Genomic DNA, 17,550 nt, shown 5'->3' with positions numbered 1-17,550 from the left:
CTTTCCCTTCGGGAGGTGCACGGCTGTGTTTCGGGGTGAGCATATGACGGGGGTAACGAGTAGCTGAGAGCACCCATCACCCCTGGGAATCAAGGTTCTCTTTGGTGCGTGCTCCCCGGAGGAGGGGGCCTGCTGGCACGAGAGCGTGTTGTAATACCTGTGCGTAAAGAGAGGAGAGCTAATGTTGCTCTGGGAGATGCTACTCTGGATTGCTGAGCTTTTCTGGAATAAAAATACTGCTTTAGTGTATGTTTAAAGAACTATAACTTACGCTGCACGCAGTTACAGGAGGTATAAGATGCACATAACTTGGTAGAAGTGAGCTCAGCGGTTTTCAGTCGCTGTTCTTAGGTGCAGGCACGCCACAAGTGCTGCTCGTCCCGAGATGAAACTGGCCACTTCCCTTCTGTTCCCAGAAGAGTGGTCTTCCCCAATTTCTACATCAAGGGCTGCAAAAAATGACCCACCCTGCTGAGCCCCAGGCCATCCCCTGGAGCAAACCCCGGGAAGCATAGGAGCACACCAAGATAACTGCTGTCCTTTGAAGGACACAACCAGAGGGGCTCCTTAGAGAGACACCAATGAGGAGACATCACTCTTTTGGCCTTATAAAGGGGAAAAATGTTCTCACGTGCCGGTTTTGATCTTTCTTTGCTGCAGAAAACGTGCAACCCACAGCGCTGGTAAAAGGAAGGGCAGCCAGAAGGACCTGAGACCCCCGGATCTGTGGATACACCACGAGGAGATGGAAATGAAGAACATCGAGAAGCCGACGGGCTCGGACCCCGCAGGAAGGGACTCCCCGATGCAGAGCTGCCAGGACATCACCCCCGTCAGCCACAGCCAGTCGGAAACGCAGCTGGGCAGCAAGAGCACCCCGCAGCCCGGTGAGGGGCTCCGAGGGCCGGAGAGACAGAGATTGGCTGGTTTTCTGTAGATACGGGGAAATTGGAATCAGAATCATAGAATGGTTTGGCTTGGAAGGGACCTTAAAGGTCATGTAGTCCAACCCTCTTCCATGTACTCCAATTTTTTTTCCTCCACCACCAGCATATAAATTTTCTTTCATTTGATATTGCTGGTTAGTGACTTAGCCCGGCACGGGGAGTCTCTAACAGACCGCTAAACCTGGCAAGAGCCGGGAGGAGATTGGAAGAATTGACAGCTCTGCTGTGGGTGCCGGGAGAGATGGTCCTAGATGATTTTTGCAGTGGTTTCAGACTAGGGGAAAACCCATCGTTTTTTATTTTTACACCATTCTGATTTTTTAAGTTCAGGAATTCAACTGGAAGTCAAATGTTGTTAAATTTGCATACTGTGCTAAGAAAAACAGAGAGGAAAAAGCGGGCATGGAGAAGTAAGTGGGGGAAAAAAGAAATGAAAAGTGAAGCAAAGGGAGAACATGGTCCGGGAGAAGGTCAGCAGCGTCACCGGGAGCAGAATTTGGGCCAGGGAGACTGAGAAAACTTGCAGATATGAAGAAAGAAATTCTGTAAGAAAAACGTGGTTTCAGTGAAGTTTCCTTCTGCTTTTTTTAACCTTAGCGCAGACAGCACACCACAGGTTTCACTTTAGCTGGTAACATTTTTTCCACCGTAATAATAGAAAGCCTTGGGAGAGGCAGGTGGTGTGTACGGAGCGGGACGGAGGGCGAAACACAGCACGGAAGTTGAAAACATAAACATATTTGTCTTGAGTTCATCATGAACACTCTGCTCGTGGGTGACGGAGTGAGGTAATTCCAGAATATCGGTTGGGGCTGTAAATAATGAAGGTGACTTTTTCAGATGCCTCTGATGTTTTTATCCCTTTTCCGTAGCTCCTGTTCTTGCAAGGAAAGAAAAGTTAAAAAGGAACGGTTTTCACATTTCTAAACAGATCTAATCTTCTTTTTCTGACATTGTGTTTTGGGCTGATAGTTTACTATTTAGAAGATAATTGTGACAATGATTTCTGTTGGTTTTAATGCCAAGGTCCTCGTTATATTAGACATTGGGAAAACATAACCAGAAGATTCCCTTTGCCTAAACAGATACTGCTGGCGATCAGGAGAGCTGACCCAGGGCCCAGAAAGATCAGTGTGAGAGCTTCATTGATTGCAGTAGGCTTGCAATCGAGTGCCTGGTAGGAAGCCATCACAGCATATGAGCAAGTTAATGACAAAGGCTGGGCTAGATATTTTATGTGTAAACGCCTTGGACAGTGAATAAATGCCTTTATGTTTCTTCCCATTCTGTAATACACAGTTCAGTAATACTGTCCCTGGCTTTTCGCTAGCCATTATGTCTTTGAGTGGCCATCGATGGAAAACTTGGCATTTCAGTCCCGCAATTCAGAGAAGAGCAGTTTGGGAAAAAAAATAGTCTTTTCATGCAAATCTTTTTTTTCTTTTTTAAGGAATATGTGTTTGCATGGGTACATCAGAGATGAATATTCTGAGTGGGTATTAAGCTTAACTGTATGACAGTATTAAACTGACTTCAGCCATGGCTTATTAAAATAGCAAAAGTAACATAAATATAAGGTTCATGTGAGACAAGGTATGAAGTGAGAAATACAGCTTTTGCAAATTACTCCACCAAACACCCAGTTCCAAGCACACTTTCTTTCTGACAAGCGTATTCTCTAGAATTTTTGAATACTTCAAGTATCCTATACTAAATGTGACTAAATTAGAGCATCCATATTTCAATACCTAAACAGAATATCTAATTTATGTAGCTGCTGGGACAGTTTTGAATTGGATTGGACATCAGGCAGCGTATCTCAGCTCTGATTTAGATGTGCTAGTTGTGATCCAGGACCAAATAATGGGAAGATCCAGGCACATCTTTAACTTGCCATGGTTTCTGTAGAAAAAACAAGATGCACAGGCTGGAAGAGCTGCCATGAATTACTGGACAATCAGGACATAGGACTTTGTGGCATCTCACAAGGAAGGAAACCTTCATCCTTCAGATGTATTTCAAAGACCAATTCTTGGCTGCTAGGCTTTGTAGGTACCTGCATTTATGCAGCCTTTTTCTGGTCTTGATACTTGAATTTTAAAATAACTTTATTACAAGGAAGTTACAAGAAAGATGTCATATTTTTGTGAAGTGAATGGGATTTTCAAGCTAATTTAAGAGACAAAGAAAAAGGGGACATGATATCTTGATTCTCTTACTGAAAAATGCAAACAATAATTTTATTCAGAAAAGGCAGCCAAAATAGTCTGTGCAGCTCTTTGCAGGCGATGATATTTAATGGTCAGTTAAAAGAACTGAATTCTAAAAAAACCTATTGATCTTTCTGCTAGGTATAGGGTGAAGAGAAACATTCATTTACAGCATTTTCAACTGAGCTGTTGTGTTGTTTTTCTCTAGGTCCCGAGACAGAAGATGTTGGAAGCAGCATGTCCACGTTGGAGCGCTCGCTTGCTGCCCGCAGAGCCACCCGTGCCAAGCTCATGATCCCCATGGATTCACAACCAAACAACCCTCGTGAGTACCAGGACCTTCCCCCAGCCCCGCTCTGCACCCTGCTAGCCGTGCTCACCCATCTGAAGATCTCGTACGATCTTTCAAATATGATCTAGTTATGCCTCATAAAGTTAAATAGCATTAGCAATGTTTTCTTCATCTAAAAAAAAAACCATAAAAGGCCTGGAAGCTTGCCAGGGTTTCACAACGCATCAGTGGAAAAACTATGGAGAGAATTCAGAAATCATACTTCTGCTAGACTCAGCCCAGGCTAAGCCTGAAGAGTCAGCGTTTCTGTTTTTACCAGGTGGATAGTGATGGATAAATCCCTCTGTCTCCCTGCTATAAAACTTTAAAAAGTAAGAGTTCAAGCTGCTAGAGCAGAAGGCTTTGCAATACACAGATGTAAATTGTGATATTATTATTATTACTATCGATAATTATAATCAGTGGACATTATTGCAGTTTCTGCTATATTTTCTTTTGTTTATAGTAGTTGGCCACGCCACTATATGCTTTTTTAATACGGAGCAGCTCTCTTATAAAGCCAAATAAATGAGGAGAAAAGATATTTTTAATAGGTGTTAAATTTTAGTGACCACAGAGTGTTTATCATTGAACAAATTTCGTAGATGAAGTGAACCTTTTTTCAAAGCAGCGAAGTACACAAGAAAGACAGGAAGGCTGGAGAGCATTAGATAGGTTCTCCCATCCTGCAGAACTTACTAAAATTTCTGAAGTGACCTTGTTCCACATCTGAGCAAAGGAAAGGGCTAAGGGAGAGCCCGCAGGCACCAGGGAGAGGGTTAGGCACTGATGAGTTCCCGGTGGAGGATGAGGCTTTGGGTCTCCACCTTTCCTCTGAGCAGCCCTGTGTTCAGTCTCTTGGTAGCTCTCAGCTTTTACCTAGAAGTTCTACCTTTGACCTCACAAAATAGATCCGATCAAAAATCTATAGGAATTGGTACATCTGTGTAAACAGTCTGAGTGAAGAAAAATGAAAATACACTGACAGAAATCCATTTCATCACAAAATTTCTTTCTAGCTCTGATGGTTGAATGTAAGTGCCTATTTGTAGGTTTGTGGAAGGGCACATCACAAATGATATATTAAAAAAAAACCAGAAGGAACTGAATGAAGGAGAGGAGAGGGAATAACCTACCCTGGCTTTGTTCAGTGAACTACGTAGTAAGAGCTAGTATTGGTTCCCTTAATGTGTGTTCATCCTGGGTGCGATTCGGGTCACGCTACTCAGCCTCAGTACCCAGCCCTTACCAGGATAAACCACAAGTGCCCAGGGAGAGATTGAATTCCAGTTCTTCACGCCTTGGGCTGGATGTATCGTCACATTTCAGCCTCCACCCTCTTTGTGATCTGGAAGAAAGACCTCTGGGTTGAGGCGGAGAAAGCTCTTACACCACCTGGCCGTGTCCTGGGAAATACTCCCATCTTGTAACCGCACTGAACTCACAATCAGGCAATTTGCCCTTTTTTCAGTGGGATTCCTCCTGGGTTGGCCTGGGTTGAAGGAGGGCAGCAGTCCAAGAAAACGGGTAGACTTGGAGTGGTGTAAGCAAAATCAGAACCAAATCAATTGTAATTACAATGGGTCAATAGCAGTGTTAGTTAAGTACAAGTCAAGTCAACGTTGTTCTACAGCTTATAGGTAAAAGCGCCCTCAAACATACTTAGTTTTTTCAGTCAAATGATGCATTTTGACAAATGATGTCCTTTTTTCTGTTTATTTGTATTTTCAACTGTATAAATCTAATCTACAGTGACCACATATTATGATTGTTTGCAAATAATTAAACTCAGATTTATAGAAGTCTTATTTGTGTGTTTGTGCAGGCTGAGTTATGCTTAATATGTGTCTTTCCCCAGAAAACAGAATTGAGGCTTTGTCAGATTAGATGCTTTAATTAATTTCGCTCCGTTTGCCTGATACTGAAAGAAATTGTCAGTGGTGAGCAATTAAATAGATTGAAGAAGCAACATTGTAATTCTGAAGCAAAAACCACATACTGTTAATTGTTAAATACCAAATCTGGAAGTATTCACGCTCATCTCAATAATCAGTATTTGCAGTCTTTGAGAGCAAATATACTCCATAATGCACCTTTACTTATTGAAGTGGAAGAAGCATAAACAAGACAAATTTGATAAGGTTTTAGTGATATCTTTGATGGCTCTAATGCTACTGAAATACAGGCAGTCACAAATACCAAGGCTGTTGTATGGAGAGGAGTGTTTACAGAGAAAAATAATTGAGAGTCTTTGCAAGGTATCACATTCAAGTATTGTACCTGTAATGCTCCTGTTTGCTGTTTGTAATCTTTACTTATTGAAGAGGAAAATAAAATGCTCACAGCATAAATCAGTTTGGAGAGAGATTTCTGCTGTTTTGAGGGAGGTATTTTTCTGTTTATCCCCCTCCCTAAAAAGGCAGAAAATCACAACAATTCTTTTTTTCAGAGAAATATGAACATGTCGACTCAGTTGCTTTGGCAGCCTCTGGGGTGCTTGAATACAATTCAAAATGTCCTACTTTGTCATTTCTGTAAGCTGTTCTTGGGTGCTGCTTTTTTTACATGATACAGAACATTTTAAATGTAGACCAGTGTTCAGGGAGCTCCATGATTTGGTCAGGGAATTTCTGTTTTCGGTGTCTTAGTGTATCGATATTAAGTGCAAATTCAATTGCTGACAGGCTATGACAGAACAGATTTGTTGTCATATCTGCTTGAAATTGCAAAGATTTATTGAAAATGTTTGATGTTACTTTTTCTCCAGCTGCTCTACAATAGACTACTGCAATGAATAGTAATCTTTTCTTATTTTAAAAATGAAAGTGCTGGGTGTCTACACCCTAAAAAGAAATGAAGGAATGGACTTTGAAAAACAAGTTGTTTTTTAATAGGATTCAATAAAGAGTGGTATTTTTCACTGTAGCAGCAATGTTATAAATATTGTCAATAAAAATGTCTTATACAGACAAAATGAAATGTCTGAATAGTAGAAATTCTCTTCTAAGAGTGGGTGAATTGGACCCAGACAAATCTGAAGATCCAATCACCCCGGTTAGCATTTCTTCCTGAGTTTTCTTCATCTCCGCACTTGTCTGTTACCTCTGGAAATGCAGCGTTGTCTTGCTGAAAGCCGTGTGCTTAAAAATACCCCCATAAAGCCTTGGCACCGTCATAGCTTCTTGTGTGACCTTGGGCAGGTAGCCCAGTTCGCCACTCTGTGTAATGGATGTAGTAGGAGCTAGAGCAATTGTAATGACTATCTTAAAGTTTACAGCATTGTTTATAATTCATGTGTGAAAGGTGCTAGATAAGCCAAACCTTATCATCAATGAGCCAAAAATCTCTGCTTATTGTTTAGCTGGGCAAGACTTCAGTGAGAATTTCCAAGTTTTTCCTAAAAGCTACAAAGAAATTTATGCTTTGTATAGCATTATTATCACCCCCTCTTCAAGCATTGACTGTTAAAAATAAAGGAGATAACTCACAGGAAAGCCTGAATTTAGCACACTGTGATCCTAGTTTTCAAATCAAAGTGTCACTTAAATTCCACTCAAGAACTCAACTTCAACTTCAGACTTTCAGCTACGGGTTTGCTGGCACATCTCACCCCTGTTCCTTGCAGGCTTGGACATTCCTGAGTGGGGAATGATGCCCAGACAGCCTCGGCTGATGGGTGAACATGGGGGTCCTGTGCCACTGGGGACATCCGAGGGTGTCAGGGACATTGGTGTGAAGCTGGCAGACATGGTGGAAGAGTCGCAGGAGCCCGCACTCCTCCAGAGCAGCAGCTGAGGACATCAGGGTCTCCTAAGGCATCAGAAATGGCACCAGGGACCTGTGCTTAGACAACTGAAATAAGCCCTTAAATTGCCTAATCCATTCCTTCTCACTTATTTGTCAAGGGATATAAAGCACCCCCCAAAATGTGGCTGAATAACTGGAACACAGACAAAAAGCTATTTAATTTTACAGATAAGTAATTGCAGACTGCACCTGCAATTATCCAGTGTACACCAGAGAGGCGTATTTCTGTATACAGAGGTGGCTTCTGTGGGCAGAGGCATCCTTTACACCGAGCATTCGGGTACTTTGCTTTGGAAACGTGGTTGCTTCTGGTTCCCTACTGACCCTCCAAGGGCTTTTTTTTTTTAATTTTCCAAAAGCAGTCATTTAATCTCTCTCTCCTTCTTTCCTTTTAGCTGTGGTCAGTGCCATTCCGGTGCCAACGCTAGAAAGTGCCCAGTACCCCGGGATCCTGCCGTCCCCGACCTGCGGATACCCGCACCCGCAGTTCACCCTTCGGCCGGTGCCATTCCCGACCCTCTCTGTGGACAGGACCTTTGGAGCAGGAAGAAGTCAGTACAGTGCTTTTTGCTATTAAAATGCTTGGAAATAGGTTGCTTTCTATCATTGGGACATAGAAGCTCTAGCCAACGCAACTCATGCTGCCCTGCTTCTCGGGAGCCAGGAGAAGCCTGGTCTGGTAACACCAGCTGGCTGCGGGCTGCCTCTTCTCCAGCAGCAGCTCCAGTTGCAATTTCCAATCTATACTGAACACCTTAAAAGTTAAAAGTCATTGCATTTCTAATCCAATCCTGTCTTTTCTGCAAGTCTGTCAGTCATTTCACTCCACTTTAATTTCCTTTGTTTTATTCATAAGGATACTCCCAGAAAAACGTGGGTTTCAAGAGCTCTTCTTCATCCCAAGGCAGAATCTAGTGTCGTCACTCATTAAAATCATCCCTGATAGCACTTACATGACCTCTCCACACAGTGTCTTCCCAGGCTTAGCTGCCCTCACTGCTAGAAGCATTTTCTTTAATATCTAACTTGCTAAAATTTAAGCCAATTGTTTCTTGATTCGGTTGTAGCGGGCGTAGAGAACAGTTTCTTTTCTTCCTTTTGCAGATCCTTTATACATGTGAATACTGTTATCCTGTCTCACATCACTCGTCTCCTTCTCTAGAGTGAGCTCTACATTCGTATTTGCTCCTCTGCAGTAATAGATTTGTGGTTTGTCTGCTCCCATACCTATTCTTCACCTTATCGTGATCTGGGGAAAGCGTGCGCGCAGCGCGAGCCCCCAGCCTCACCTTCACAACTTACTTGTAAGCCTCTTCCCCACCGGCAGCCATCTGTTCTTTGTTCAAGCCTAACGAGCGTGCTCTGGCATATTAATTATAGTTGGAGGGCTCATCTTTTTTTATAATTCTCCCTTAACTCTACTGCATATCAAGTCTGAATTATTGACAGATTAATGTCAATCTGTTACACGTATTTTTTTCACATCACAGAGAGTCTGTGCTGCTGGTCCACAGGGAACTCATCTTGAAATGACTGATATTTCCTATTTGATTGTTGCTTTCAGTCAGTTCAGACAGGTCCTTGGGGACCGGTGATTGAAATCCAGTGGTGGGATTGTAGGTAAAAGGTGGGTCCAGGTGTCCTAGTCATCATCCTAATGCCATTCCCCTCTCTTTAGTGTGGTTGCTGGGGTCCTTTCAAAGCTAGATGGCAATTTCCTCTGGAGGGCCTCGCTGGCGTAATCAGGTTTTGATCTGCTGCTTAAATTAATACCAAATCTGCCACAAATGCAATGTGCAGAAACAAAGTAGATTCAGTTTCTTGCTTGGCATACGTTAGATGTTGGGGAAAAAAAAAAAACATTAACTACCCTGTGCCTGATCATGGAGACGGAAGAAGAAAAATTTGAAGACTGAATTGTTTGCTCAGCCGTCATCATCTCGGCTTGCTCGTAAAGGACCTGAGCATCTTCAGTCCTCAGATCCAAAGTCCAGCTGTGAAAGTGAGGGAGGTTTCCCTAGTTCTGCTGAAGCCTGAGGGATGCGGGCAGCTCAGCTGGCAAATACCATACGGAGGGCTGGCTGGGACGCGATCGCTGAGGGATCGGTTAGACACAACCCCCAAAATCACACATCCCTGGGGCATCCAGCTTCTGCCTGGTGCAGCCGCCAGATTGACACATGTAGTCTGGAGTAGTCACATGTAGTCTCCAGTAGTCTGGAGATGAGATTTTCCAAGAGGAATGTCTTTGAAATCCTGTTGGGTCCAATGGCTGTTCCTGCGGGAAGGTCTGTATAGAAGGGTATGGGTTTGCCCAAGTCTTTCAAGTGCAGCGTGCTTGAGAGTTGAGCAGACGATTGCTAATACACAAAAGTTTTCTGCAAGAAGCCTGAATACAAAACAGCTTTAATTATTCAGAAGACCTGATGGGCCTTGAAAAAGCTCAAGCAGTGAAGATTTCAGGTAATTTAGGCAATTTCCCATTAAATAATTCAAAAGCAGTGGACATAGCCTTGTTTGGATAACGGCTAGTTTCAGATTATTGAGGTCTGGGTAATGAAGAAATACTCTGTGGTATTTCGAAAATTATCTAAGCCGTTACAATGTACAGTGACAACCTGTTACAGCCATTGCAGTTGTGCTCTCTAGCAAAGGCTGTTGACTTCCAGAGCTCCCAGATCATACAAAATACCTCCAGATGAAATATTCTCTTCCTTCGCTGTGCCTTACATTTTCCCCACCACGGCAATGAAGCGAAGGCACAGACAAGGACGTGGAAGTAGTGTTTGTTTTCTAGTGACACTTGACACTGTCACAACCAGCCAAGCGGTTCACTAGGTTTATATAATGGCAGTGTTCATTACTTTGCAGTCCGAGGAGGGATGAAGGGATATAAAAGTATATTTCTGATACGATGCCCGAAGCTTTTCTCAGCGCCGGTGCAGTTGCTGCCGAATGCCAGCGCTGGCGACGTCAGCCCGTCTGGAGGAGCGGGCAATCTCCAGCGCATCCGACGGAAAAGCAGCTGCTTCGTTTGTGGCTCACCTCCCGCTGCCTCACTGATCGCCTCGCTGCAGCAGAGGATGGGGATAGATCAACAAAATTACTCTTAACACTTTGAGTTTGTTTATTTTTTGGCTGTTTTCTTAAGATGATCATGCGGTTGAGAGCAAAAGAGGCTATAGAGACAATACATAAAGCTTTTTCGTGTGTTTTACCCCTCAGTGAAAAATTCTCTTGACGCTTGACCAATTGCAGCTGTGTCCGAAAAAGAAACACCCAGCAATAATTCCTCTGAGACAGAGCCTACCTGCGGTGCGGCATGACCGAGCACCCTATTGATCAAGATGTAGCAATCCCTGAATAAATCATATGCCATGCCATTAGCAAGGCTGCTGCTCTGCATCCCGCCGCACAGACAATGCTCGAACACCTTCCTCTCTTTCTGAAGGCCTTTTTCATTGACCCAAAGATTCGAGTGCTGCAACTTGTCTTTAGGACAAATGTTCTACTGAAGGGGAAACGAAAGAAAATGGAAAGGAGAGTCAGGCCCCAGCCAGAGCTCGAATAATAAGCTGCCTTGCCTGTTTGATTACTGCTGGTGACACTACCAGCCATAAAATACAATTGCTAAATGTCAGTTTTTTCCAGACAGAAAACATCTCTGAGCCATAATAAAGTGACTGTTGTCTGGCCAGCAATCCTTCCCAGGGTTTGCCTTCTCCTCCAGGCTCCTCCAGAGCTCTGTCGCACCCGCTGCTTACAATTTTATCAAGACAGGTAGGAGAAGATGGTGACATGCCTAGTTTGCCATGTGTTTCAGAGGGAAGAAGATGTTCTGGTTTTTTCCTCTGCCACAGCTATTGGAGATGCTGAGCCATCATGCGAAAGAAGAGGGCAGGAGGAAACTATATCCCCCTTGGGAGGTACTGGGGTGCCCCATCCCCATCGTGCCCCATCCACATACTGGTCAGTAGAAACAGACTGTGTTCTGGTCCCATCCCGACCACACCTTTACAGGAGGCAGAGTACTTTTCTTCAGGCTGACCCTAGAGACTACAACTGGTCCAAAAGCACCATTTTTAGAGGGAGCCATTCATTGGTGTATTGTCCTAATAATCCACATGATGAAAACTTGGAGATGTTCAGAAAATACATTTTTTTTTTTTAAATAAAGCTATATTATTTTCCAGTATTAAAAAGAAAGATTGAAAATTGTGTAAACCAGAACAATAAAACAACAATTGTATTAATAGCTTGAGATAGCCATAGAAAAATATTAAAGAATGGAGATAACTTTACCTTCATTAATCTGTTAAAGTGAGATGCACTAAAGCAAATATTTCCAAACGTTTCGTCTTGGAGCTGGCTTTCTGGCTGTGAACAGTCAGCTCTGCAGTGAGCCCATCCAGCTGGGAAGCTTAAATCCCTTCTGCCATAGTAGCTGCATTCTGGACTTAGTGGAAATGGTCATTTTTATTCAATGGTCCAGTTTGGTTTCAGCAGGGGATGCCACATCTCATGGAAGCGGGATGAGTGCTGTAATGGAGTTGTGGGTAAGGTCCTGTTTAGTGCCTTGCTTTCTTTGTTTTCCTCTACAAACAATCATCAGCAAAGCAATTTATTTTTTTCGATATGTAATTCTTTGGATTTAACCACATATGATTTAAAAGTGCTTCTACCGTGTTCCCATGATTCAGATTTAGATTAGCAATTTTTTAGAAGTATTTCTCAAAAGTATTCTTTGGGATATACCGAAAATTTCACGAGAGTAGTAACCTGACAATAAACATGCTAAAAAAATATTACTGCTTGTGCTGCAATCCAGAGATCCCAACAGGAATGAGGCCCTGGTTTGTCAGCATTATACAGGTATATAGTCTTGATCACATGATGTTTATAACCTGTGTAAGTTAAAAATACACAGAAAGTCATTAGCAGATATGGAATAAAGTTCAGGCATTTTAAGTCCCCATCTACCATCACGTACTTTGAATTGTTACTACCTTTTGTGTTCAATCCGTATTGATTTTTCATTACCTCAAACCGTGGCTGAGCCAATAGCTGCAAATCCAAGTGGGAATATTTCCAGTGTTACTTCTTAATAGAAGATATACAATCTAAAAATACGTTCAGAGACCTAAATTCATTAAACTGCTTAACAGCATTGTACCAACCAACAATTACGCAGAAGCAAAGGGAAGATCAAAAGACTTTGTATCGGATACTTGTACTTCGGTTTGGGGAGCAGTGTCCATGGCTACTGAAGTTCAAAGCAAGCTCATTCTCAGTGTTCCTCACATGTGAAATGAATGCAAGTAGGGCTTTATCCAAGGCTTCCCCAAAGCAATGAGAGACCCTAATTGGTTTTACTGGGCTTTAGAACAGATCTTCATGTGTAGCATAATATTTTCTTTACTCTGTCAAAGTATTTTACTAAATTCAAGAGCAAAAGATCACAACTGGAATGCAGCATGGTATTATCTGCTTCATCTTAAAGGTCAATTGGGAGTCTACTTTCTGTAAAAAAATGAGGTAATAATTGGATTAGTAGAAATAATCAGAATTCTTGGGCACTTCTGTTGAGGTGTATGAAGGCAAATGTCTGGCTGCTAGGCGGGGGATTGATGTAGGCGATGTAGGCAGCAGTAGCGATGTGCTCATCTTCATCCATCCTTCAAATAAACAATCCATCCTCTCTTCCTGCAGGCACCTGAGTGAATTGCAAATTGATGGTTCTCATTATGTTTGCAAGCATGCACATCTTATTTTAGAACAAAGTCTTCTCAAGCATGAAGCACCTTCATTAGACCACTTACCTTCATATTTAAATCTCAACTCTAGCTTCTAATTTTAATAAAGTCATCACACCTTTCTCGTCAGTAATAGCTGGAGGATAACCTGATACCTTTTATGTAATAACGGTTATGTAGGTCTCCAGATTTTACAACTAAACCCATAAGATAAAACATATCCATACGCTAAACCAATAATTTAATACAAAGGCTTTTAATGCAGAGGCTGTTGTGCTGATGCTAGCTGATAAAGCTGATAAAGCTTTGTTATCTGAGAGCACCACTGCAGAAAATACCAAGAAGGTATTTGATGGCGAGTAGCAGTGTCTGGTTTACTTGTTTCTCCAAGCAGGTCAGGAGCATCCCAAAAGAACTGTGCTTAAGGACACAATGAAAAGTGTTGGGCTCCATAGGAAGTTCAGACTTTGACAAACGTGTTGAAAGACATTTTGAGGCTAAGAACATAGACAAAAGGCTTTCTGTTTACTTTAAACAAAGGCCTCGCCAAGGATTTGCTCCAGAAAGCATTGTAACCTCAGATGTATACCTTTATGAGGCTCACATACTGGTTTGCATCTTCCTTGACTGGGACAGGGAAAAGGGGGAGAAGAGCCCAATGCCCCTGCCTAGAGCAGCAGGCTGAGACACCTTCTTGAATGTGTGAGCAGTGAGTAAGGGTGGGATGAGCTAAACGATCATTCTGCTCTACCCTGTTACAAATAACCTCAGTATCTCTGGCCTCCTTAAGGAGAATGTTAGTCCCCGGAGAAGAAAACAGAGAGGGGTCTGCTGGGCAAGGAAGGAAATGGAAAAGCAGGAAAAGCAGAGCTAGGGTAAGGGCATGATAATGCAAAGAGCCTTGAAGGTGAAAACAAGGGAAATGAGACACAGTCAAGGAAACTTTTACAAACCGTAGATGATTTTGACCTTGGTCTGGTCCTGTAGTTGGGTTCCTATCCGTGGTGTTCAATATCGCCAGCGATGTCTGCGATATTGCCATAGGAACAAGCAATGGGGCTGTGGAGATGAGGAGAAATCCTCACTTCCATTTTTCAAAATTGTTTTGCCACTTAGTAGGCTGTAATTACTTATATACTTTGACATTAATTATTATAAAATGCCTTGAGATTTGACTTGGCTGTGTAATTGCATGTTATTTGCACAACGAGTTCTGGTTGTTGCAGCAGGCTTTGAAAGAAACCCGATCCTCTGGAGCATTTTGGGTCCCAGTATAATAACTAATTCTGATATCTGTGTGTCAGGAAGGTTGTTTTCTTCAGTAAAAGGTTGAGCTTTTCCTAGATTTCTGTTTCCTGCCACGAGCTGCATGATTAACTGTTGTGCTGTGAGCCATCCTGGCTGGCATACGTGCTGTGGAGACACTGGGCTACACCAACACGCTCAAATGAAATAAGTTCCTGTTGTGATCAGGCTTTTCGCTAACCAGTTTGCTTCCTTTCACGGTTCTGCTTGCAAATAATGTCAGGCTTTGCAGGCACTCTCACCAAGGGGAGAACTTTCTCCAGTGCTGCTCCTTGGGGCAGTGGGGCAGGGGCTGGGAGAGGCCACGGACCCGAGCTCTGGGGAAGCCTCAGTGGCACCCGGGATGCAGGATTTGGAAAAGAAGATATGAGATGGTGTTTTCGATCCAATTCCCTTATTCTCGTCCTGCAGTAGGAAGAAGATAGAAGTAGAAGTGGCAGGCTCTTTCCTGTGGTGTGGGGAAAAGAATATCTTGCTGCCATCCATAAAGCACCACAGCAGACTTGCGCTTATCAGTCCTCCTTGTAATTAATTCTTAACTACTCGGCTTGTCATAGTAGGCATAGTGGTCAGGAAGAGATTTTAAAGATTTTGAAGTTTTCAAAACTTTGAAGATGGTTATTTATTCCAATTACAGTTCCCTTAAAAGAACAAAATAATCTGGGTTTTTCTGGAATTCTTTTTTCTGTCTTTGTTTATTTTCTTAAACTTCTCTAAGTCTGAGGAATGTGGTACAGTATGTTTTCCTGGTGTAAACAGCAGCAGTGAGTTTCTCTTCATGACCAAGAGTCAGTCTTAGGTAAAGAGCAGCGCCATAAATCTGGGTGATGCCATCGGGATGTGTGAGTGTGCATCCCGCCTCTTGCTGTCTTCTATCCCTGTTCCTACGCAGCATCTTCTTCACTGCACACACTCCACAGGAGATACTCTAATTTTAGACTACAGGATTAGAAGATTTTGCATCTAATAAGTTTTGAGAGGACCTTTTTCTGCATTCAAAGTACTGGTGATGTTAGACAACACTGTGGACCATACCCCTCCTAAGAACTCCTCTGTAATCATAATCCTACCATAATTTATAGTTTGGGTACCACATGGGTTTCTAGAGGGCTGTGGAAATAAAGGGCTTTTCTCTTTGTCTCAACCTTTGTTTTCCTTAATACTACATTTGTTTCCATTTTCTGGCATGGAAAGTCCATGACAGAGGTTGATACTGAAAGCTTCTTTTAAGAAATGCTGCAGAACACAGGGAAGCTGTCTTTTATATTAGAAGGTTGACATGCAACATTTAAATCTCTGAAGAATTGACTTTGTATATAGGCTAATAAAACAGCAACCTACTGCTTTGGCACACTAAATGTTACAGCTGTCTCAGGGAAAAACAATATTGGTGATTGGTTATGTAGAAATTAATTAAGTCCTTTCTTTGTCTCTAGCTTTTCTCCACTATGACTAGAACAGTACTGTCATGCTGAATATAATGAGTTTCCATAGTTGTAGCTTGTTTCAATCTTCACATGATGTATTGACGTGTTTATTGATTTTTAATATTTAAAAGCACATAGAGAGGAAAGATAGAAAGAAGGAGATAAAAATATCGTGCTTGTTTTTTGTTTTTTGTTTAAAGGAAGATGTATTGAGCTCCAAACGGCACACGGCCGCTCTGAGAACATCTGGTTTTTAATTTGTCTGCCAATAACTTTTGATGGAGCTGGTTACACATTTCCTGCACCTTCTTGGAGGGTGGAGGCTAATGCTGTCCCTTCTGCTGAAAATGACCATAAAAGTAGGAAATGGGACATAAAAAATACATCAATAATAGTTCTTTGTTTTCTCTTTTTTTTTTTTTTGACTGTTCTCTTGCAGCTGTAAATGAAGGACCAGCACCACAGCAGCCGTCCTTGCTACCGCAGACGCAGCCTGAGCACTCCAACAATGAGGACGCCCCGAGCAGAACCATCCCCACCGCCTGCGTCCGCCCTACGCATCCTCTCCGCAGCTTTGCCAACCCCTTGCTACCTCCACCCATGAGTGCAATAGAACCGAAAGTCCCTTACACACCACTTCTGTCTCAAACAGGTAAGAGTGATGGGGGAAAAGTTTCCGGTACCGCTCATCTGAACCACTGACTTTTAATTCAGGAAAAAATAGAGGGCACAGGACTGTCCCATACCTCGAAGAAATATCTGTAAGTTCTAGCAGAATGGAAAGTGGATATATACAATTTTATGATAATAATCTAGTATTTCATTCTGACAATCTGGAATAAAGATTCAGGACGAGGCAATAGCTTCAAATCAGAGTTAACAAGTGATAAAAATGAATTAAATGCGATGCCAAATTAATCACTTGGTCTTGTTTCCAGTCTCCTGTTATGCTACAGTAACTTGAACCAGTACCAAATGCTTGACTCTTGTTTCAAGGCTTGCCTTTTCGATAATGAAAGGACTATTTATGTATGCTGGAAAAAAACTGATTGCAATCCACTCCAGTGTGCAACCTACTTAAAAATTTAATAGCAAGCGTGCTATTAAAGAACAGAAAGAAAATTACTATTGAAAAAAACCCAAGGCTGAATGAAGCTGTGGGCTGGTTTCAGGGTTAGATTAAATGGCTGCGTATGGCTGTAGTGGAACAGTCCTTGCTGGGTGGGGGGCATGGCAGCCTGGGACATGGCAGAGCAAGAGGGAACGGTGCCTCTCCAGCTCGTCTCTGGGTGTGTTTCCAGAGCAGCACCATTTCTAGAGAGCTGTTTTAAAACTTCACTGTCGGATCAAATGAGGATATTTGTCTGATATATATGGTATCTGCTTTGTTCGTAAAGTAGGCCCAGTGCTAGAATTGTTCTTCATGTGAATTGGTGTAATTTGAGTAACAATATTTGCGCTAGTAACCCTAACTGCTAGAGCTATTAAGGAAAAAAAAAAAGGGGTTGCATGCTGATATCTCATTTTAACTGTTTGCCCTACTCCTTTAGCTTGGATAATCTCCAGTTTGGCTCAGGCAGCCTTTGAGATTTCAGCTTTACTCTTTTCTATTCTATTTCCGAGCATAGCTTTCTTGCCATACAGCATATGTTAGGTCGATGTCTGCAACAAGCGAGCTACCAAAACATCTCTGCATTTTTACTGGAAGCACCTGCTATCCATCAGCAAGTAATCCAGTTTCTGACAGCAGACAGAAGTAGATAAATCCTT

At 42.4% G+C, this 17,550-nt stretch overlaps 1 protein-coding gene across 1 annotated transcript in view; it reads left to right on the top strand.

Moving 5' to 3' along the window:
* The window catches only part of DCC (DCC netrin 1 receptor), a 189,834-nt gene that overhangs the window by 157,789 nt on the left and 14,495 nt on the right, over nucleotides 1-17,550 (top strand). The window contains exons 18-21 of the mRNA XM_009584865.1: nucleotides 661-887; nucleotides 3,366-3,482; nucleotides 7,691-7,846; nucleotides 16,220-16,432. Of these exons, the coding sequence (XP_009583160.1) occupies nucleotides 661-887; nucleotides 3,366-3,482; nucleotides 7,691-7,846; nucleotides 16,220-16,432 (713 nt within the window). The remainder of the gene's footprint in view (nucleotides 1-660; nucleotides 888-3,365; nucleotides 3,483-7,690; nucleotides 7,847-16,219; nucleotides 16,433-17,550) is intronic.

Source organism: Fulmarus glacialis, unplaced genomic scaffold, assembly GCF_000690835.1.
Source record: "Fulmarus glacialis isolate BGI_N327 unplaced genomic scaffold, ASM69083v1 scaffold8940, whole genome shotgun sequence".
NCBI lineage: Eukaryota > Metazoa > Chordata > Aves > Procellariiformes > Procellariidae > Fulmarus > Fulmarus glacialis.
The sequence above is the reverse complement of the archived record's forward strand: the minus strand, read 5'-3'. Positions and strand labels throughout refer to the sequence as shown.